The sequence below is a fragment of the Haliaeetus leucocephalus genome, unplaced genomic scaffold, assembly GCF_000737465.1.
Source record: "Haliaeetus leucocephalus isolate CR32 unplaced genomic scaffold, Haliaeetus_leucocephalus-4.0 Scaffold712, whole genome shotgun sequence".
Classification (NCBI taxonomy): domain Eukaryota; kingdom Metazoa; phylum Chordata; class Aves; order Accipitriformes; family Accipitridae; genus Haliaeetus; species Haliaeetus leucocephalus.
Window position 1 is genome coordinate 4363142 of NW_010973148.1, and position 15174 is coordinate 4378315.

Sequence of the window (15174 nt, forward strand, 5' to 3'; positions counted from 1 at the left end):
CTCAAGGTTTCCCACCTTTTGGCCCCATTCCCGGCTGCCCCCCCCCCCCCCCGCCCTTCCTCCCCATTTCTTCCATCGCAAGCACAGGCAGGACTGAAGCTCTAGGTGTGCTGTTTCCAGACCATTCATACCTTACTGTAACACCTGCTCATTCACTTCTGAAGGTAAAATAGCTCAGCCTTTTCACAAGCAAGTTTTTCCATGCCCTTATGCACTTGGGTCACCTCTTGCTAAAGAGTTCAAATAGTCTGAGACAGCATCTCTAAGCAAATAAAGATTATAAAAATAACCAATGAGGTTGCACCTCTGACTTACATAAAAGTATTGTAATTTTTTTTTAATCAGTTAACCCAAGCAGACTAGAAAGCAGCTCATTGAAACGCATAAGGCACGTTTGCCAGAGGTCTTGAGAAGCCTGTACAGATGTCCAAGTTAATTCAGAATTTTTCTGAGGTAAGCATGCACATAAAGGTAACAGTCTCCTATTCTATTACGAATAGCACATGCAAAGCAATACGATTTAATCATGCTGCCTATTCATTCACAAAACAAAACCAACCACTTTCAAACTGCAAAAATAATCCATTTTCTGCCAAGAGTCTAGTCTTACAGGGTGCTCCGCAGGATCGAGACCTATGATTTACGTGGCAGTTAAATACCACTAAAAAAGTTTCACATACCTAAGTAATGAAAACAGACCATTTACTTATGTGAAATGTAGCTTGTCTTCTACAACACAGCTGTTGCTATCAGCAATGAGGGATTAAAAACTACTATTGCTATGAGATTTGAAACCCTATTTGCAAAGAGAGGTAAAATACCACCATCTTGTATGGGAAGGGTTAAAAAAAAGCACAATGCTGACTTAACTCCTTTACAGTTTCAAGAGGGAGAGAGGACTGAAACAAATACATATGAGCTTGAGCATCATAAAGATCTCTTAGGCTCTTTTGTGACCCTGCTAGCCTAAGGGAAAAGAAACGGTCAGTCATTCAGGACGGTCCAGCTAATAGTTTTCCCTGCAAAAATGATTCCAACTACTCTGCCATCATTTTCTGCTGCAGCTTCCACAGAGACAGGAAACTGCAAAGTACAGACTTCACGCTGAGCCAGACATCCAAATGCCTCCTGCCCTGCGACTCCCACACAGCCTACTGCTTAGGCCCACGAGCCCCTCCCGTCTACATTTAAATCTGTGAGGGGCAACACCACAAATGGCATGTGGCCAACATCATCATAAAGGTCTGAAAAACTGTTAGGATTTATACTACTAGTATGCCTGTAATATCAACACAATTCACTTATTCAAAGTAAATGCTGAAGTTAACCAGACAGCAGAATTTTTAAGTCACCATTTTAGTAGTTTGTGATAGACTGTAATCCAGAAGGGGAGCACCAAGAAAGAGTCATGATCTTGCTTTTGAAATTACCTAGAGAAACACCATGGTCTGAAGAAGCATCGTTACAGGCTTGCCTTGTTCTCACCTTCTTCTCCAAGGAGGAGAATGGAGTAAGCGGACCCCAGGTCTGACCCAGTAACATCCCCTTCTGCGTTGATGTAAACCCCTGGGATAAGTCAGACTCTGGGAACGGGCTTTGACATTTGCACTCTAACACTGCATCCCTTTGCCTTGCAGTTAACACCAGACAACCTTGCTCCGCTGAGGCCATCCCCGCACCCGCCTCGATTTTGAAGCGGCTGGGAGGCAATTCAAGGCAGAGCAGTCCTCAACTGCAGCCACTGGTCATTTTTTATAGGTGACCACAGAGGACTATGGCACATACAGACAAGTCTCATGAAGCAACTGACAGATACTAACTTGCTTGTTGGTCACAATACCAAAACCAAGCTTTTATTTGGAGAGAGAATCCAGGTACTTGGGTTGTGCTAGAGATGGTTGAGGAAGTGGAAAAAAGCCTATGTATTTACATGCAATTTAATTGAGAAAGCCAGGCTTCCCGGCATGGAAGAAAAATTAATGTATGAAGACCACGAGCAAAAATATTCCCAAACAGCTATTTATAGATTTGACCTTTTAGATTTTCTGCATCAGTAACTCAAGAAACAGCCTGCTGCCTGGCAAGCAGAGGTGAATGAAAGGAGAGCAATGCCAACTTGTTAAAGAGAGCCCTTGCTAAAGGGATGCTGTCAGCCTGAAATTTTAAATTTCCATCTAAGAGATATTAGACAACTATTACTACAAAAACTTGTGGAATTACAACATGATTTTTGGAAGGGTGTGTGGTGGGGTCTCTTTCCAGTCTTTGCTTTACAACCTTGTCACCACTTGGTGCATAAATAATCCATTTCAATGCTCTGCTGACAACAACATTTCATGTAATACACTCTCCAGCATATGCTTTTCAAGGGTTTGGAAGGAGCGCTTGCTTCTAGCAGAAGGAAAGGAAAAACTGGAAGGATAGCCAAGAGTCTTATGTGCAAGCAGTAGAGATTACTACTGTCACCTTCCCTTCCATTCCTTTTCTTAGAGGAATTTTTTTTTTTTTTGAGGGTTCTTTTAAATATTGTACTTGGGACACTCCTCCAGAAGAGGACATATTCTAAGGTTTGAGATTTTTTTTTTTTTCTTCTTTTTTTCTAGGAGGGGGATCTTAAATGAAAGATGACAAAAAGATGCCAGTATTACTGGAAGGATGATGTTATGACATACAATTTTTAATTCCAAGAGTATATTCCAGATTTTGTTCTTCAAAGTTTTGTATTTTTAAGCACTAAAGGGCTCAAGATTTTCCCTTGGAACAGACAGAAGCAGTGAAGATCTCAAGAGAAGGAACTGAAAATACTGCTCATTTTAATTCCTAGAAGTTATGTAAACAGAACACTTGTATGCTGTAATACATGGACAACATCTTCATTATTGTTTATAATGTACATATGCACATAAAGACAGCATGGAGCAAAGGCAAAGAAAACTGTAATAGGACAATCCCCTAAGAGGAAGAGATACAAGAAGAAAGCTGGATGGCTTGGCAGAAAGAAAGGACTGGTAAGGGACAAGCACTAAAGTGTATTTGAAACAGCAACAAGTCTGGCAGTTTATGTGTTTCAGTTCCCATTTGCCCAGCTTGGCTAGTAACAAAGCTACTGCCTAGGCAAACATCAGCAACAATTACAAGACCTCAGTAGCCATAAGCTGTTTTAAGATTAAAATCTTACAGAACCGTAATCCTCAGACCAACATTTTAAAGGTAAAAAGCATAGTAGGCTTTTCTTAACGTTGGTGGCTGTAAATTAAACATTATGTAGCTAGTTCTGGCCCATTTTGCTTTTATTGAAACACTCATGCAAGATTTTCTTTTAGAAATGAAGCAGTGAGTTTTCTCCAATTAACTTGTGATAAAAAAATTAAGCTTCCAAAGAAAGGACATGTTCTGTAACATTTTACCTTGTTCTTACCAAACCAAACTTATCTAGTTAGCAGCATTTAGAAAAGAAACATGAAGTATGTTTGCTGAATAGCTTTTGCTGTATGAGCACAATCTATGTAGTTTACACAACCTATCACAGTAGTATCTAAGCAGGTAAAAAGCTGCTGATATATTATACAAAATTTCTTCTGGGACATAACTCTCAGCTTTAAATTCTAGAGAAGCAAAGTGGGTTTTATCAGTCTTTTTTTCAGTAAACTCTGGCATCAACAGTCATACCAGCATGTTGAAAGACTTATTTGGAGGGAATGTGATAGCAAGTAAGGGGAATTAGCTACAAGAAACATTTCTCCCATTCGCAGTTATCTGACTTCAGCCCTTAAGAAAGCAAGCATCAAATCTGGAGAAGGCAGCCAACAAATCCTCCCCAAAATCACCTACCAATGGAATGGCTGATAGGATGGATTTGAGCACTGGATTGTACATAAATGCCAATTTATTCAATTGGTCAATACAGACCCAGTGACAGGGGTGATAGGTTTTGAGGTCCTAAACAGGTGGGGATAGCAGAGTAAAAAAGCTTTGTTGAAGGTAAAAGCCAAGAGTGAGAAAGCAGTAGAAGATGAGTAAGCACTATTCATACATATCCTGTCCACTTAAGCGTCCCACTGTTTTATCCTAAAGCAGAAAGAATATATCCTTCCCATACATACACATGAACCTCTTCTTTCTGTGGCATGCTCTCAGATCGTAAGACCATCCCAGCTTTTTCAGTTTCAAAATGAGACAAAATTTCAGGGGAAGAAAGAACTACATGTTACTGTCTGCAAATGCCATAAGTCATTTTGGGACATCAAACACCAGAGCTCCTATAATAGTCACGCAGTGGGGAAAACACAGTTTCACGGAGAATTTGACAGGTGACAAAAGGACTCACTGGCACTAGTTCAAAGCTCACAATTTCAAGGCTTAGAAACATGAAAAACTACACGACAAAAAACTACCAGCAACCAATCTTTAACCTTGGTTCTTACCTCAGCAGGTTTCTTTTGTTCATTTGCTGGTGTTTTTGACTTGCTCCTGTATTTAGAACAAGAAGAAAAGGAAGTGGAAGGACCTGTTAAAAAAAAAAAAAAAAAGAAAAGAGGACCATTATGGCTCGTTTCAATTCATTTAATTTTTCAGCATAACACAAGGCACTCCAATCTCTTGAATCATCATGATTTTTTTACACGATGTGGGCAAAAAACTCTTAGGCAGTCTGTAGGCTTGATTACAGCTCCTCCTGTTCCACTCTTTGTAAAACCACAGCACATTGAGTTTATGGGTACATTCCACTCTGCCCAATACAAGCATGAGTAAACAGAAACAAGCAGGCAGACCACTTTGCTTCATTTCCTTTCTAACAAAGTGGAAGGAGGAGTAAAACCAAGGACAGAGTTTGCAAGTGCTAAAATACCCAAAAAAGCAGTGATACTAAAGCATGCTGGTGAGAGATGCAAAAAATTATAGTGTGATGTCTAGACATTTCCGGGCAAAATGTTACTTCAGTATAGGATACACTGATGACTTGAAATGAAAATCACAATGTATCACTATGTATAGAGTTATTAGGCACAGGTTTATAAGAAACAAACAAACCCCTTCCATATCATGGGAAGATGCAAGCTCAGGCAGATCTGTGCCAAGTAACATTTAAAATATAACTTTACTAAATTGTACAACAGACCAAGGTGGAACAGATCAAGAACCAGTATAAGATAACATAACAATCAATACACTTGTTATAGCTCTATCTTATATATAACTCTTAACATATCCAACGCTCAAAAAGCTTGCCACCTCCAGCAATTGTAAAAGTCGAGGCTCTGCACAACAAGAGACAACAGGACTTAAAAAAAAAAAAGGCAGCAAATTAGGAACCTGGACAGTAAAATTTCCCTTGAATTACAGATTTCTTTTTCCCAGCTCTGAAAGGGAAAGACATACAAGTTGCTCTTCAAATTCTAAGTAGACTCAAAACTCCCCCCAGGTTTACAGGATCCTTCACCTCACTTTCCTCCTGTAACAGGATTCAGAACACCAAAGACCACAGAACGCAAGAAGAAATCAAGCAAGAAACATTTTTTTTAATTATAAGAGGTGAAACAGTTTGCCCTCAAACCACAGAAGGAAACCACAAGGGGGTGATAGACCAAAGAAAAACTAGTAGGTATTACTTACTCTCATTGTCTGAACTGTCACTGGTGCTTAGATGCCTGTGGCGTTTCATCCTGACGCATCCTAAAGAGAAAAAAAAAAGTTGATGGCAACCATTCTACCAGAAAATCACTGGCTGCTGGCTGATGCCAAGCTCTTTGCACTAAAGGCAAAGCTCCTTTGAAGAGCTTTCAGGCACAGAAATAATCCCAGTTCAGCCACTACGTTTTATTTCTGCAAGCAACTGTTAGACCACAGTACTATTTGTGAAACTGAGCACCCTCAAAACCAGCATCCCTCTGCTGGGCAGAGCTTGCTTTAAATTTTGCAGAAAGGAGAGCAACCCGCCAGCTGATTCCCGGCAGGGCGTGAGCGGTGCTCTGCTCTCGGAGGAGACTCAATGTCCCATCTGTTCAGCCAGAGGAAGAGTTGCCATGGTGGCAGTCGCTAGCTGAGAGACGGGTGGAGGCCAGGAAATAAGGTGGATGCACAGCAAGGCAAGGATTGAGAAGTATAACTCACTTTAAAAAAGGCAAAAAAACCCCCAGAGGCATCCATGCAAAACAAGAGGCAGATTTTAAATAGGGACAATCACAGAAAATGGTGACTGATGCCATTTAATTTAAATCATCTGATCACCACGTAGTACACAAGAAATGTGGTTTTCAGAAGTTTGAGATGTGATCAAGGGTATCACTGAGAAATACTTCCGTGGCACTGCACCAGTTCCATTAAAAAAAAAAAAGTATTGAGCTTTTTGAAATTGATTTTTTTAACATGTAACACATACAGAAAATGGGAAGAAGAAAATTCTGCACTGCTACTCAATAAAAGAAAGATCAAAAAAGTGATCGGCTGTATCTGTAAACAAGTGCCCACAGAAATCCACATACATTTTTATAAATACTGCCATTCTATAATATTCAATATTACTTTTGTTAACTAAGAACCAATAACCCCAATAACCGTTTACAATTAATAAATGAAAATCACCTCTATCTTTCTAATGGGTTGAATGAGCAAATCATTAGAGAAAAGTAAAAAATGATTCTGCAAAAATAGATGACAACTTTTTTTTTTTTTTTTTTAAGCAGAAGATAGGCACAAGTAGGTTACAGACAGCTGAACCTGAAATGCCTGCAGTATTGGAAGTGCCAGCCTGGCCACACCTGAAATGCAAGCAGCTTCATTTCTTAAACAAAACCACATGCCGCTAAAAAAAGCAATGCAGCTGAATAGACCATTTGATAAACCCTCCACATTAGTTACTGTACAACAGGTCTTGAGCTTATCCAAAGACCATGGGATAAACAAGATTTCCAGATAAGAGAAGCCTGCCCAAAGGCTTTGAAGAGATTGCAATTGAATTGTTTGCAGCACAAGTGTTTTAGTGGAAATTTTCAGCAGCCTTTATATTTAAGAGAGCGAGTTTACTGAATCTAAATGCAATGATCACTCAAAAGTTTAAAACAATCCTTTTGATTTATCTGTTATAAAAAGACATTGACCACACTCCTGCAAGTTGAAAAAGGAAGTGATGCCTGCAGGTTTCAAGCAGGTAGACACAGAACTTCTGAGTCAGATGTTTAAGCTGGGGGGAGGACAGATGGACACAGTGGTCAACAGGATGGGACATCAAAAGGTGTCATTTGTATCACTTAAGCAAGCTATAAACTCCCATTACATAACAATTAATTTCACATTAATTCACCTTCTCACAGCTCAAGCAAACTTGGGGACGCAAGGCAGCCACACAGTATACAAAGACCAATGTCCAACAGAAAAGCAAAACCAAAAGCAAAATACCCAAAACACTGCAGGACTTCACTTCCAGCTAGCAATATAAGGTGGCTTGTGCAGGCACCACTTAGATGAAGAAACTTCTATGAATCTCTTAGGCAAAAGCTGTTTTACAGATAGAAAGCACTTGGGCCAAAGGGCTTGTCTTTGTGCATGTTTTGGGGGCACCAGGCTTGAAGTTAACTGCTGGATAGTGGGGGGAGGACTAGAAGACTACTTTCACCTTGCCAACTCATGAAGTTTAAAGGCATTGACTTTAATGAAGAGCAAATAAAACAGTACTACGTATTTTGAGAGCTTGTACTCCAGCAGCCAAACTCAGCACCCCGGAGCATACAACCCTCCCTAAAAAGCAGCAGGTTCTGCCCGTGGCAACACCTTCTCTGCCTGGCAGTCTTCAATTCCAAACAGTCCTGGCTTACAGACCATCAAGCATGTTACAAGAACTTGGGAGACGATGAAAGAACGCATCTAGGTGTGCCGAGCAGTATTCCTCGCTTCTATTTCTTAGCAAGAAATGCAAGTGCCTGCTGCTTGCTTTTTTTATGTTCAGATGAATTTTTGAGCAGTTGTTAAAAGGTGCTGAAAGCTTATGGCAGGCAATTCTCATCTCTTATAGTCTATATAAACATGCAGCAATAAAAACCTTTTCACTCCATACTAAAGACAGCTATCTGCAGTGCACAACATGAACATTCAATTAATGTAGGGTCAAACACTAGGTTGAGACAGACAACTGCAGGAGGGAACACCCAGGAAGCCTAGACTTCTGCTTGGGCAACTGGGAAAGCAGAGAGGAGATGGCTACTTCAAAGACAGCTTACACAGAAACAGCAAGCGTAACAAGAACTTCAACACTGAAAGCACACCCCTCCCTGCATAGGAGAAAAAAAACCAACAAACTGAAACTAAAAAATAAAAAAAAAAAATAAAAAAAAAATTAAATAGTTGTATTTGAGAAGTGAATTTGTAGCAGCTCAGGCAAGAGATTTACACCTCCATCATAGCAGACAAACAGAAAAAGCAGTCACTCAGGGTAAAAGCCCTTAACAGTAACAACACTGGATTCCTGCCTGATTTTTTTGCAGCAATATTAACCACAACAGTGAATAAGAGCCCATAAAGCTACAACAAATCACAGGTGTGCTGCGCTAAGACACATTATTGAAGTGACCAGCATGCTACAAGTTCACTGTATGTCCCTACATGATGCAGAAGTAACAGCCTCAGCATCATTCAACAGGACTACATCTGCAGGGGGCTTCACTTTTGTTTTTAATAGGGGACTCCTTTGCTGTACCCTTGCATACACTAGGACTGCCACAAAACTTCCAGCTCACTTCCACCCCAAAGCAGGAGGGCTCATCAGAAAGGCTCACTAATGATGTTTCCACTCCCTAGCCATTACAGAGGGATCCCAAAGTAACACTCATTTCCTGGTAAAACTCCCATCTCACTCCTTCACCTGCCTTTGCAGAATGTGGAGGAATCGGCAGCTGCTCAGTTCAGAAAGACAGGAGATGCAAAGCCAGACCCCACAACATGGAAACCAATGTCAACCTTTCCCAGCTTCAGTCTATTCCCCCCCAAAGCAGTCTGGCACCCTCCAGTTTGTCCCTCAGCTTCAGACAATACTGCTAGCCAGGTGATACAATCCAGAGCAAGGCTGCAAGCAGCCCTGTGCCTCAATTCCTGCTTCTTCCATCACATTTATGTTTTATCACTTGCAAAGCACTGTGAAGAAGTTAAAATAAAATAAACACACACACATATATCCCTAAAAGGGCTAAATGTAGAAAGAATGGGAAATCCGTGCACATCAAAAACACAAACGAAACAAGCAGAACCAAAATTGCCACAGAAATGGGTACAATCTCTTATATAACCTAGTTTTGCCCCTTTTCTAACTTCGCCTCTGAAAACTATGGTGACAATGAAGCCTAGAATAAAGGAGCACAATTAATTTTTTTCAAAGTGTGCATCAAGACTTACTGAAAAGGTGAGAAATAAATTCATGAGATTGCCAGTGCCCTTCTCCTACCTCAGAGTATCAGTATAATGAATGGCATGTGGCAAGACCAAAAGAGAATCAAGTAAATAGTATTATTTTTACACACAAAATGAAAAATTCAGTAAATTTTTATAATACATAAGAAATACTTTTTTCCACAGACTTGTTCAAAAAGAAATTTAGGAAACAGTCTCAAATAGATGCTACTTAGAAAGAAAAAAAGAGGTAAAAAAAGATGAGCCATCATTAGGAGCATGATGGAAACGCCATACAGCGAGCAGCTAAAACCATCAGCCTCCTTCCACTCCCTTTATCTTCATCCAGGCGTTTTGCAAATGTGCACGTTGAACTTTGTTTGAATTTTGATAACTTAGTTTTACAGTTTAGAAAAGTTTAAACTTTCTAGCAGTCCCAATGTACAAGCTAAGAAAAACAAGAAGTGTAAAGCAACTCAACAGTGAAGTGTTGTCGCAGAGTGAAAGAAGAAAAGTGGCTCCACCCCCCCAAAAAGCCCCAAGAAAACCCTCATTTCCCAGTCACTGAGTAACGATTCTCACTCCCTTAAAAGGTAAGTAGGGGTGCTTTGGCTGTGGATTCAAAATCTGCTCAAGCCTTATGGTCAAGCACAGATTACCTTAAAAATGGTCATTAAAAATAAGAACATAACATCCCTTGATCTAAAGCAGGTTTTGCCTCCCCCTCCGCCAAATCCACAGAAGGACTAATAGCTGATCAATCACTTGTATGACAACATATCTAAATTCCAAAGACGCTCACCGTCAGGGATCTTTTAAATGAAAATTAAAATACAGGAGTGACATTAAGAAATCACCATGTCAGAAGCAAAAACATACTCAACTCTCCAGGCAATTATTGCAATGGAGCATTTTCTGGCATCATTTTTAGTATCAATTACCAGAGCAGTTCCTAAACTTGAAGCATATTGCACACCTGTCGCAATTCTGACTTGTCAGGCCATGGCTGCGTGCATATCCCTGATCTGCTCACAACAGCTTAAGACAAAAAACACAACTTAAAAAAAAAAAAAAAAAAAAGAAATCCGCCTCATTCCCTGCCATCATCTAAACACCCGAACGCAGATCAAGATGCCCTGAACCCTTCAGGTGTTCAACCAAAAATAACCCCAGGAAATGCACTCTCCTCAGCCACTGGCAGCAACGTCAGGCCGACAGCATTTCCCCAGCTTCCCGATCGCTGCTGCCCATATTGGGAATTTTGCCCTGGAGCCAAAACCAATGCTGGATCCAGCACATCACTGCGCTTTCAATGAAAGACAGGAAAATGCCACCCTGCACTCACCTGGCTGAAATTAAACATGGATTCCAAGCTATGAGTAATCCACATATCAGCCAGCACATGCAAGAATCTGACTGAAAGGGTAACACTGGTATTTCCAAAAATCTACAGGGGATGTTTTGTAATTAATGATTTCTAAATTATGTTTGCTCCTTTTTGGTTATTCACAAATATCTGCACTGCTGAAGAGAACAAGAAACAGCCACTTGCCTCTACCACCATTCTCTCCTCTCCCCGAGGGGAAAAAAAAAAATCAATGTGGCACTGACTTACGGCACTTCCCATTTCTGAAAAGCTAGTTACCGTGCATTACTCAAAAAAATCAGTCAAGCAGCATATGTAAACAGCAGACGGTTAACAAAATTTCAGAGCCTTATTCAAAGCAAAAACCCATTTCAAATACCTGCAGATACAACAGCAATAAACATTTTTCCCTTTTCAGTTTGTGTCAGAGTAAACAAATAAATTTACCAAATAAACTATTAAGTTTATCCTCTTGTTCTGACACATTCCTCAAGCGTAGTTCATCACTAACAGAGTTAGCAGAAAGAAGGATAAGGTATCTCAGAGTCTGAATTCGCACAGCATATTAGGCAAGGCACCAGTGACAAGCGTACAAAATGAATCCTTAAATCCAGCCAAGATTTCTGAACAAAACAGTATCTCCAAGGAGTAGCAGTCCTTCCTTCCTGGCTTCAGTTTGTTGCAGAGAAAGGTTAAACATATCCACACGCTCCTCAGTACCTGTTAAGACCTATACAGAAGGAAAAGGCAACCCAGAAATTCAAGGAACTGTAACACAAACATATCCTAGACCTGTGAAATTTTATTTCTTCACATTTTAAAATAGACTGACAAAAATGGAATTGGCCACAGCACTAAGGAAACTTTCAAGTGGGACAAAAAATAACCTACTTTCTTTATCTTATTAAAAAGAAAAACAGCAGCTATGTATGAAAACCAAATGACAAGCTACATGCAAATCTTAGATTAAAATTCTGTACTTACGTTTTTACAACATGGCTTGTCTAAAAAAAAAAAAAAAAGCAGAGGCAGTAGGTAGAAATTTCCAAGTCTCCAAAATGTGGTTTATGTAACTGTTAAATTTAGATTAGGAAGCAAATTATCTTGAAAGGTCTCCAGGAAATGTAGTACAGTAAAACCATTTAAATAGGTCAAATTTCACAGTCAACTGCCAGGGAAATTACGAAATATGAGTAGAGTTAATACAACCTTTCAAATAACTAGAGGAAGAGAGATCACTTGTGTTTGGGTTTTTTATTATTATTTTTAATATCCTATCCAATCTTACAAAAAGGCTATATAAAACTGGAAAAAACACCCACATGAAACTTGGGTTAGCAATATTTGCTGCACTGAAAAGGTTTGAAAGGTTAAACAATTCACAGAAAAGGAAGTTCAGCAAAAAAAGTAACATTGCTTCTTTATTTCATTCTAACCAGAAAAATTTAAAAAATTAATAATATACCCCTATACTGCTTAAGAACCCCATAACAGAGTGACCACATCTATCCTACCCTCCCCTTCCCCCCAAAATAAAATCTTGAATTATTCTCTGAAGGCTGTACTGGGCCTACCACAAAATAAAACTTTCCTTGTTACTATTTCATACTAAAGTCTTGGTTGACATAATAATCTGTAATTCAGCAAAGGAGGAATGCGCCAAGTTTTAGAAGCGGCACTACCAGCAACAGGCAATTCCTTTGTCATTAGGTAAATAAATAATTCTAGTAGGCAAGGAACCGCATGTTACCGAAATCTAGCTAATAACATGGGCCTGTATGAAGTGCAAAATAGCAACTAGATGTATATGTTACCTCACCTATATAAGGCAAATTCGGCAGCTGCCACAAAGATACCATAGGTTTGAAAAGGGGGGGGGAGGCGGCGGAACAGAAAGTCCAAAATATCATCTTCCAGCACGACTTATCCCCTGAAATAGTTAAATTCTGGACTGAAATCAGCTGATAGACCATAAAACTAGGATGAAGATACCCAAAACATAATCCCCCGCCCACCGCATTCATTTGTGGATTATGGGCCAAAAGGGAACCCTGACATCATTTCATGTGCCCTTCTACAGTGATGATTCATCACTCGGTCTAGTGCAAAGCACTTAATGCCCATCATTTTGCACTGTGAGCATAAAAAGAGGGTAAGTGATGCTACTTCACATTTACAACATGCTTTGATAACACAATAAAATACAGCGCACCCCAAGTACAACCGCCTTTCCTACCCTGAAAACAGAAATGCAGCTTTTAATTTCCAGTGCTATATTGGTGCGCCGACCCACCACGAGGGCAGAGCGGGAAGATTTCCACCAGAGGCCTTCAGCAAATCACCTCACGCCAAGCAGCTAGTTAAAAATCAGAAATCCTTCTCAGAGGAGCAAGTCACCAGTAACACACGCAGTGCCACCATTACCTCAACAGAAACTCTCCGAGTGGCTGGAAAGAAATTAAACTGAACTCTTTTCCCTGTGCTTCCTCGACACCCGGCAGTGACCGAGCAGCCTTATTTTCGTCTTTGAAGCAAGCTGCACATGCTGGCCTGTACAGAGAGCAGACAGGTGGGCCGGCCTGACAGGAAATATCTCTGCCCATTAAACACTGCAGCGTTAGCACTGGCATCCTGAAGACGATACCGATCTAGGCAGAATCAATTTAAAAAAATAAACACCACCAGACTGTCATTGATTCAAGCAGATACACCAGTGCGTATGTGGGTCTGCCCCTGCCTGTTTTAGTCCTCGTAATTACTTTCCGCTCCTGAACACAACACTTTTACACCAGCTGTTTACTAACAGAACTAGTGTTTTCCTAAAACAGCAGCAGAGATTCAGACACACACAAAAAATTATTTCCTTCAAAATACCATATTGAGTGTGAGCGAAAGCCTGCTTTTAAAATAAAACAAAAAAGAAGAAAAAAAAGCTCCTCCTCCCCCGAACAGCGCAACCAACCCGGCACTGCCTGGCATCGCCACGCTCGCGCGCCCGAGGCGCGCCTGTCCAGCTGCGGCGCGGTGAACACTCCTTGCCCACCTCCCGGCATCGCTCCCAGTCAGGGCAACGCTAAAACAGAGGCACGGCCCTCAGGAGAGGGAACTGCCGCCCTCAGCAGGGTACGGTGCTCTTGCTCGGTATTGCTGCCTGCGCACGGCTGAGGGGGCACGACGCCCCGCCGGCGCTCCCTTTCTGCCCAGGCCAGCCGGGCCGCCCTCCCCGGGGGAGCGACAAAGCCCCCAGCACGACGAAACGAGGAACGAGTTCCCGGCAGGAAAGTCACAGCGGTGTTTAAACACACAGGCAGCCCGGGGAGCACCACCATCTTGGCCGCCACACTGCAGGTCAATGCTGGAGGTCGAGGTGGCTGGCAGGGCAGGCAGGCCCACAGGGCAGGGAGGAGCGCCATGTTGCCAGAGGGAAGCCATCACGGCTCTCGCTTCCTCAAACCACCTCCCGTCAGGCTGTTGGAAACTCCGCAGCAGCTAACTGATCCCTGAAGGAAACCCCCAGGAGGCAGGGGCTAGCTCGCATACAGCCCTCTAACTACGCACGTGCCCCAAGCGTCACAGAAAAGCACCCACCCCGGCTAAGTGTGCTCGGGGAGTTCATCCGCTCTGAAGAGCCCTCGGCAGGTAAGACGCAGTTACTGATAGCGTGTTGTCTGTTTTACAGGGCTCCCTCAGAAGACAACTCGTACCTGACATTAACACTGAGGCATCTAATAACCAAGGGGCAAAAGAAAAAAGAAAACCCCACAAGCCCATGTGTACTTACTCAACAAAGACGAACCTAAGAACAACGTCCGCTTGGATGAAAGACTGATGCGGACGTACTCCTACCAAAAACGGACGAGTCTCAGGTCATCGCACCCAGTGCTAAGCTGGGTAAACAAGGAGCTGGCTGCCCAGGAGCTCCCCCAGGGGATTCGACACCCGAAGACGGCCACGTGCACTGTATCTGCAAGGAGACTGCAGTCACGGGCGTGCCAAGCGCCAGCGAGAAACAGGAGCAGCACGCACACGCTTCACCAATATGACTGAGCAGAAAAACCTCAGAGAGCGTTTAGCCGGGCTTTCTATTTTAAGAACTGGTATGATTCACGTTACCTTGGCTCTAAGTGTTTTGCAGCCTTTACTGTATCTACCCTCATGATAAGCTCATGTTAAGCAAGCACTGAAAGCCCTGACATTTCAGAGCTGTGGTGCAGAGCAGCCATACATCACGCAGGGAGCCTCCGGCAAAGCAGGCAGCTGCATCCAGGTCTCCCAAGCGTATATCCCGCGATCCTGCTACTTGCTGCCCTTCCTGCTGATGCACATGCAGAGGCAAACAGAAGAAAAATCCCTATGATGCACTAAGTCACTAAGTATTGTCCTGCTGTTGTACAGCAATGAAATTGCACCGCAGTGGGGCGGGGCGGGGGGGG

General features: G+C 41.9%; 1 protein-coding gene across 1 annotated transcript in view; it reads right to left on the bottom strand.

Moving 5' to 3' along the window:
* The window catches only part of JADE3 (jade family PHD finger 3), a 77637-nt gene that overhangs the window by 25514 nt on the left and 36949 nt on the right, over positions 1-15174 (bottom strand). Inside the window, exons 3-4 of the mRNA XM_010580459.1 lie at positions 5614-5673; positions 4425-4507 (exon numbers count right to left, since the gene is read on the bottom strand). Coding sequence (XP_010578761.1) covers positions 4425-4507; positions 5614-5662 — 132 coding nt within the window. The 5' untranslated portion in view covers positions 5663-5673. The remainder of the gene's footprint in view (positions 1-4424; positions 4508-5613; positions 5674-15174) is intronic.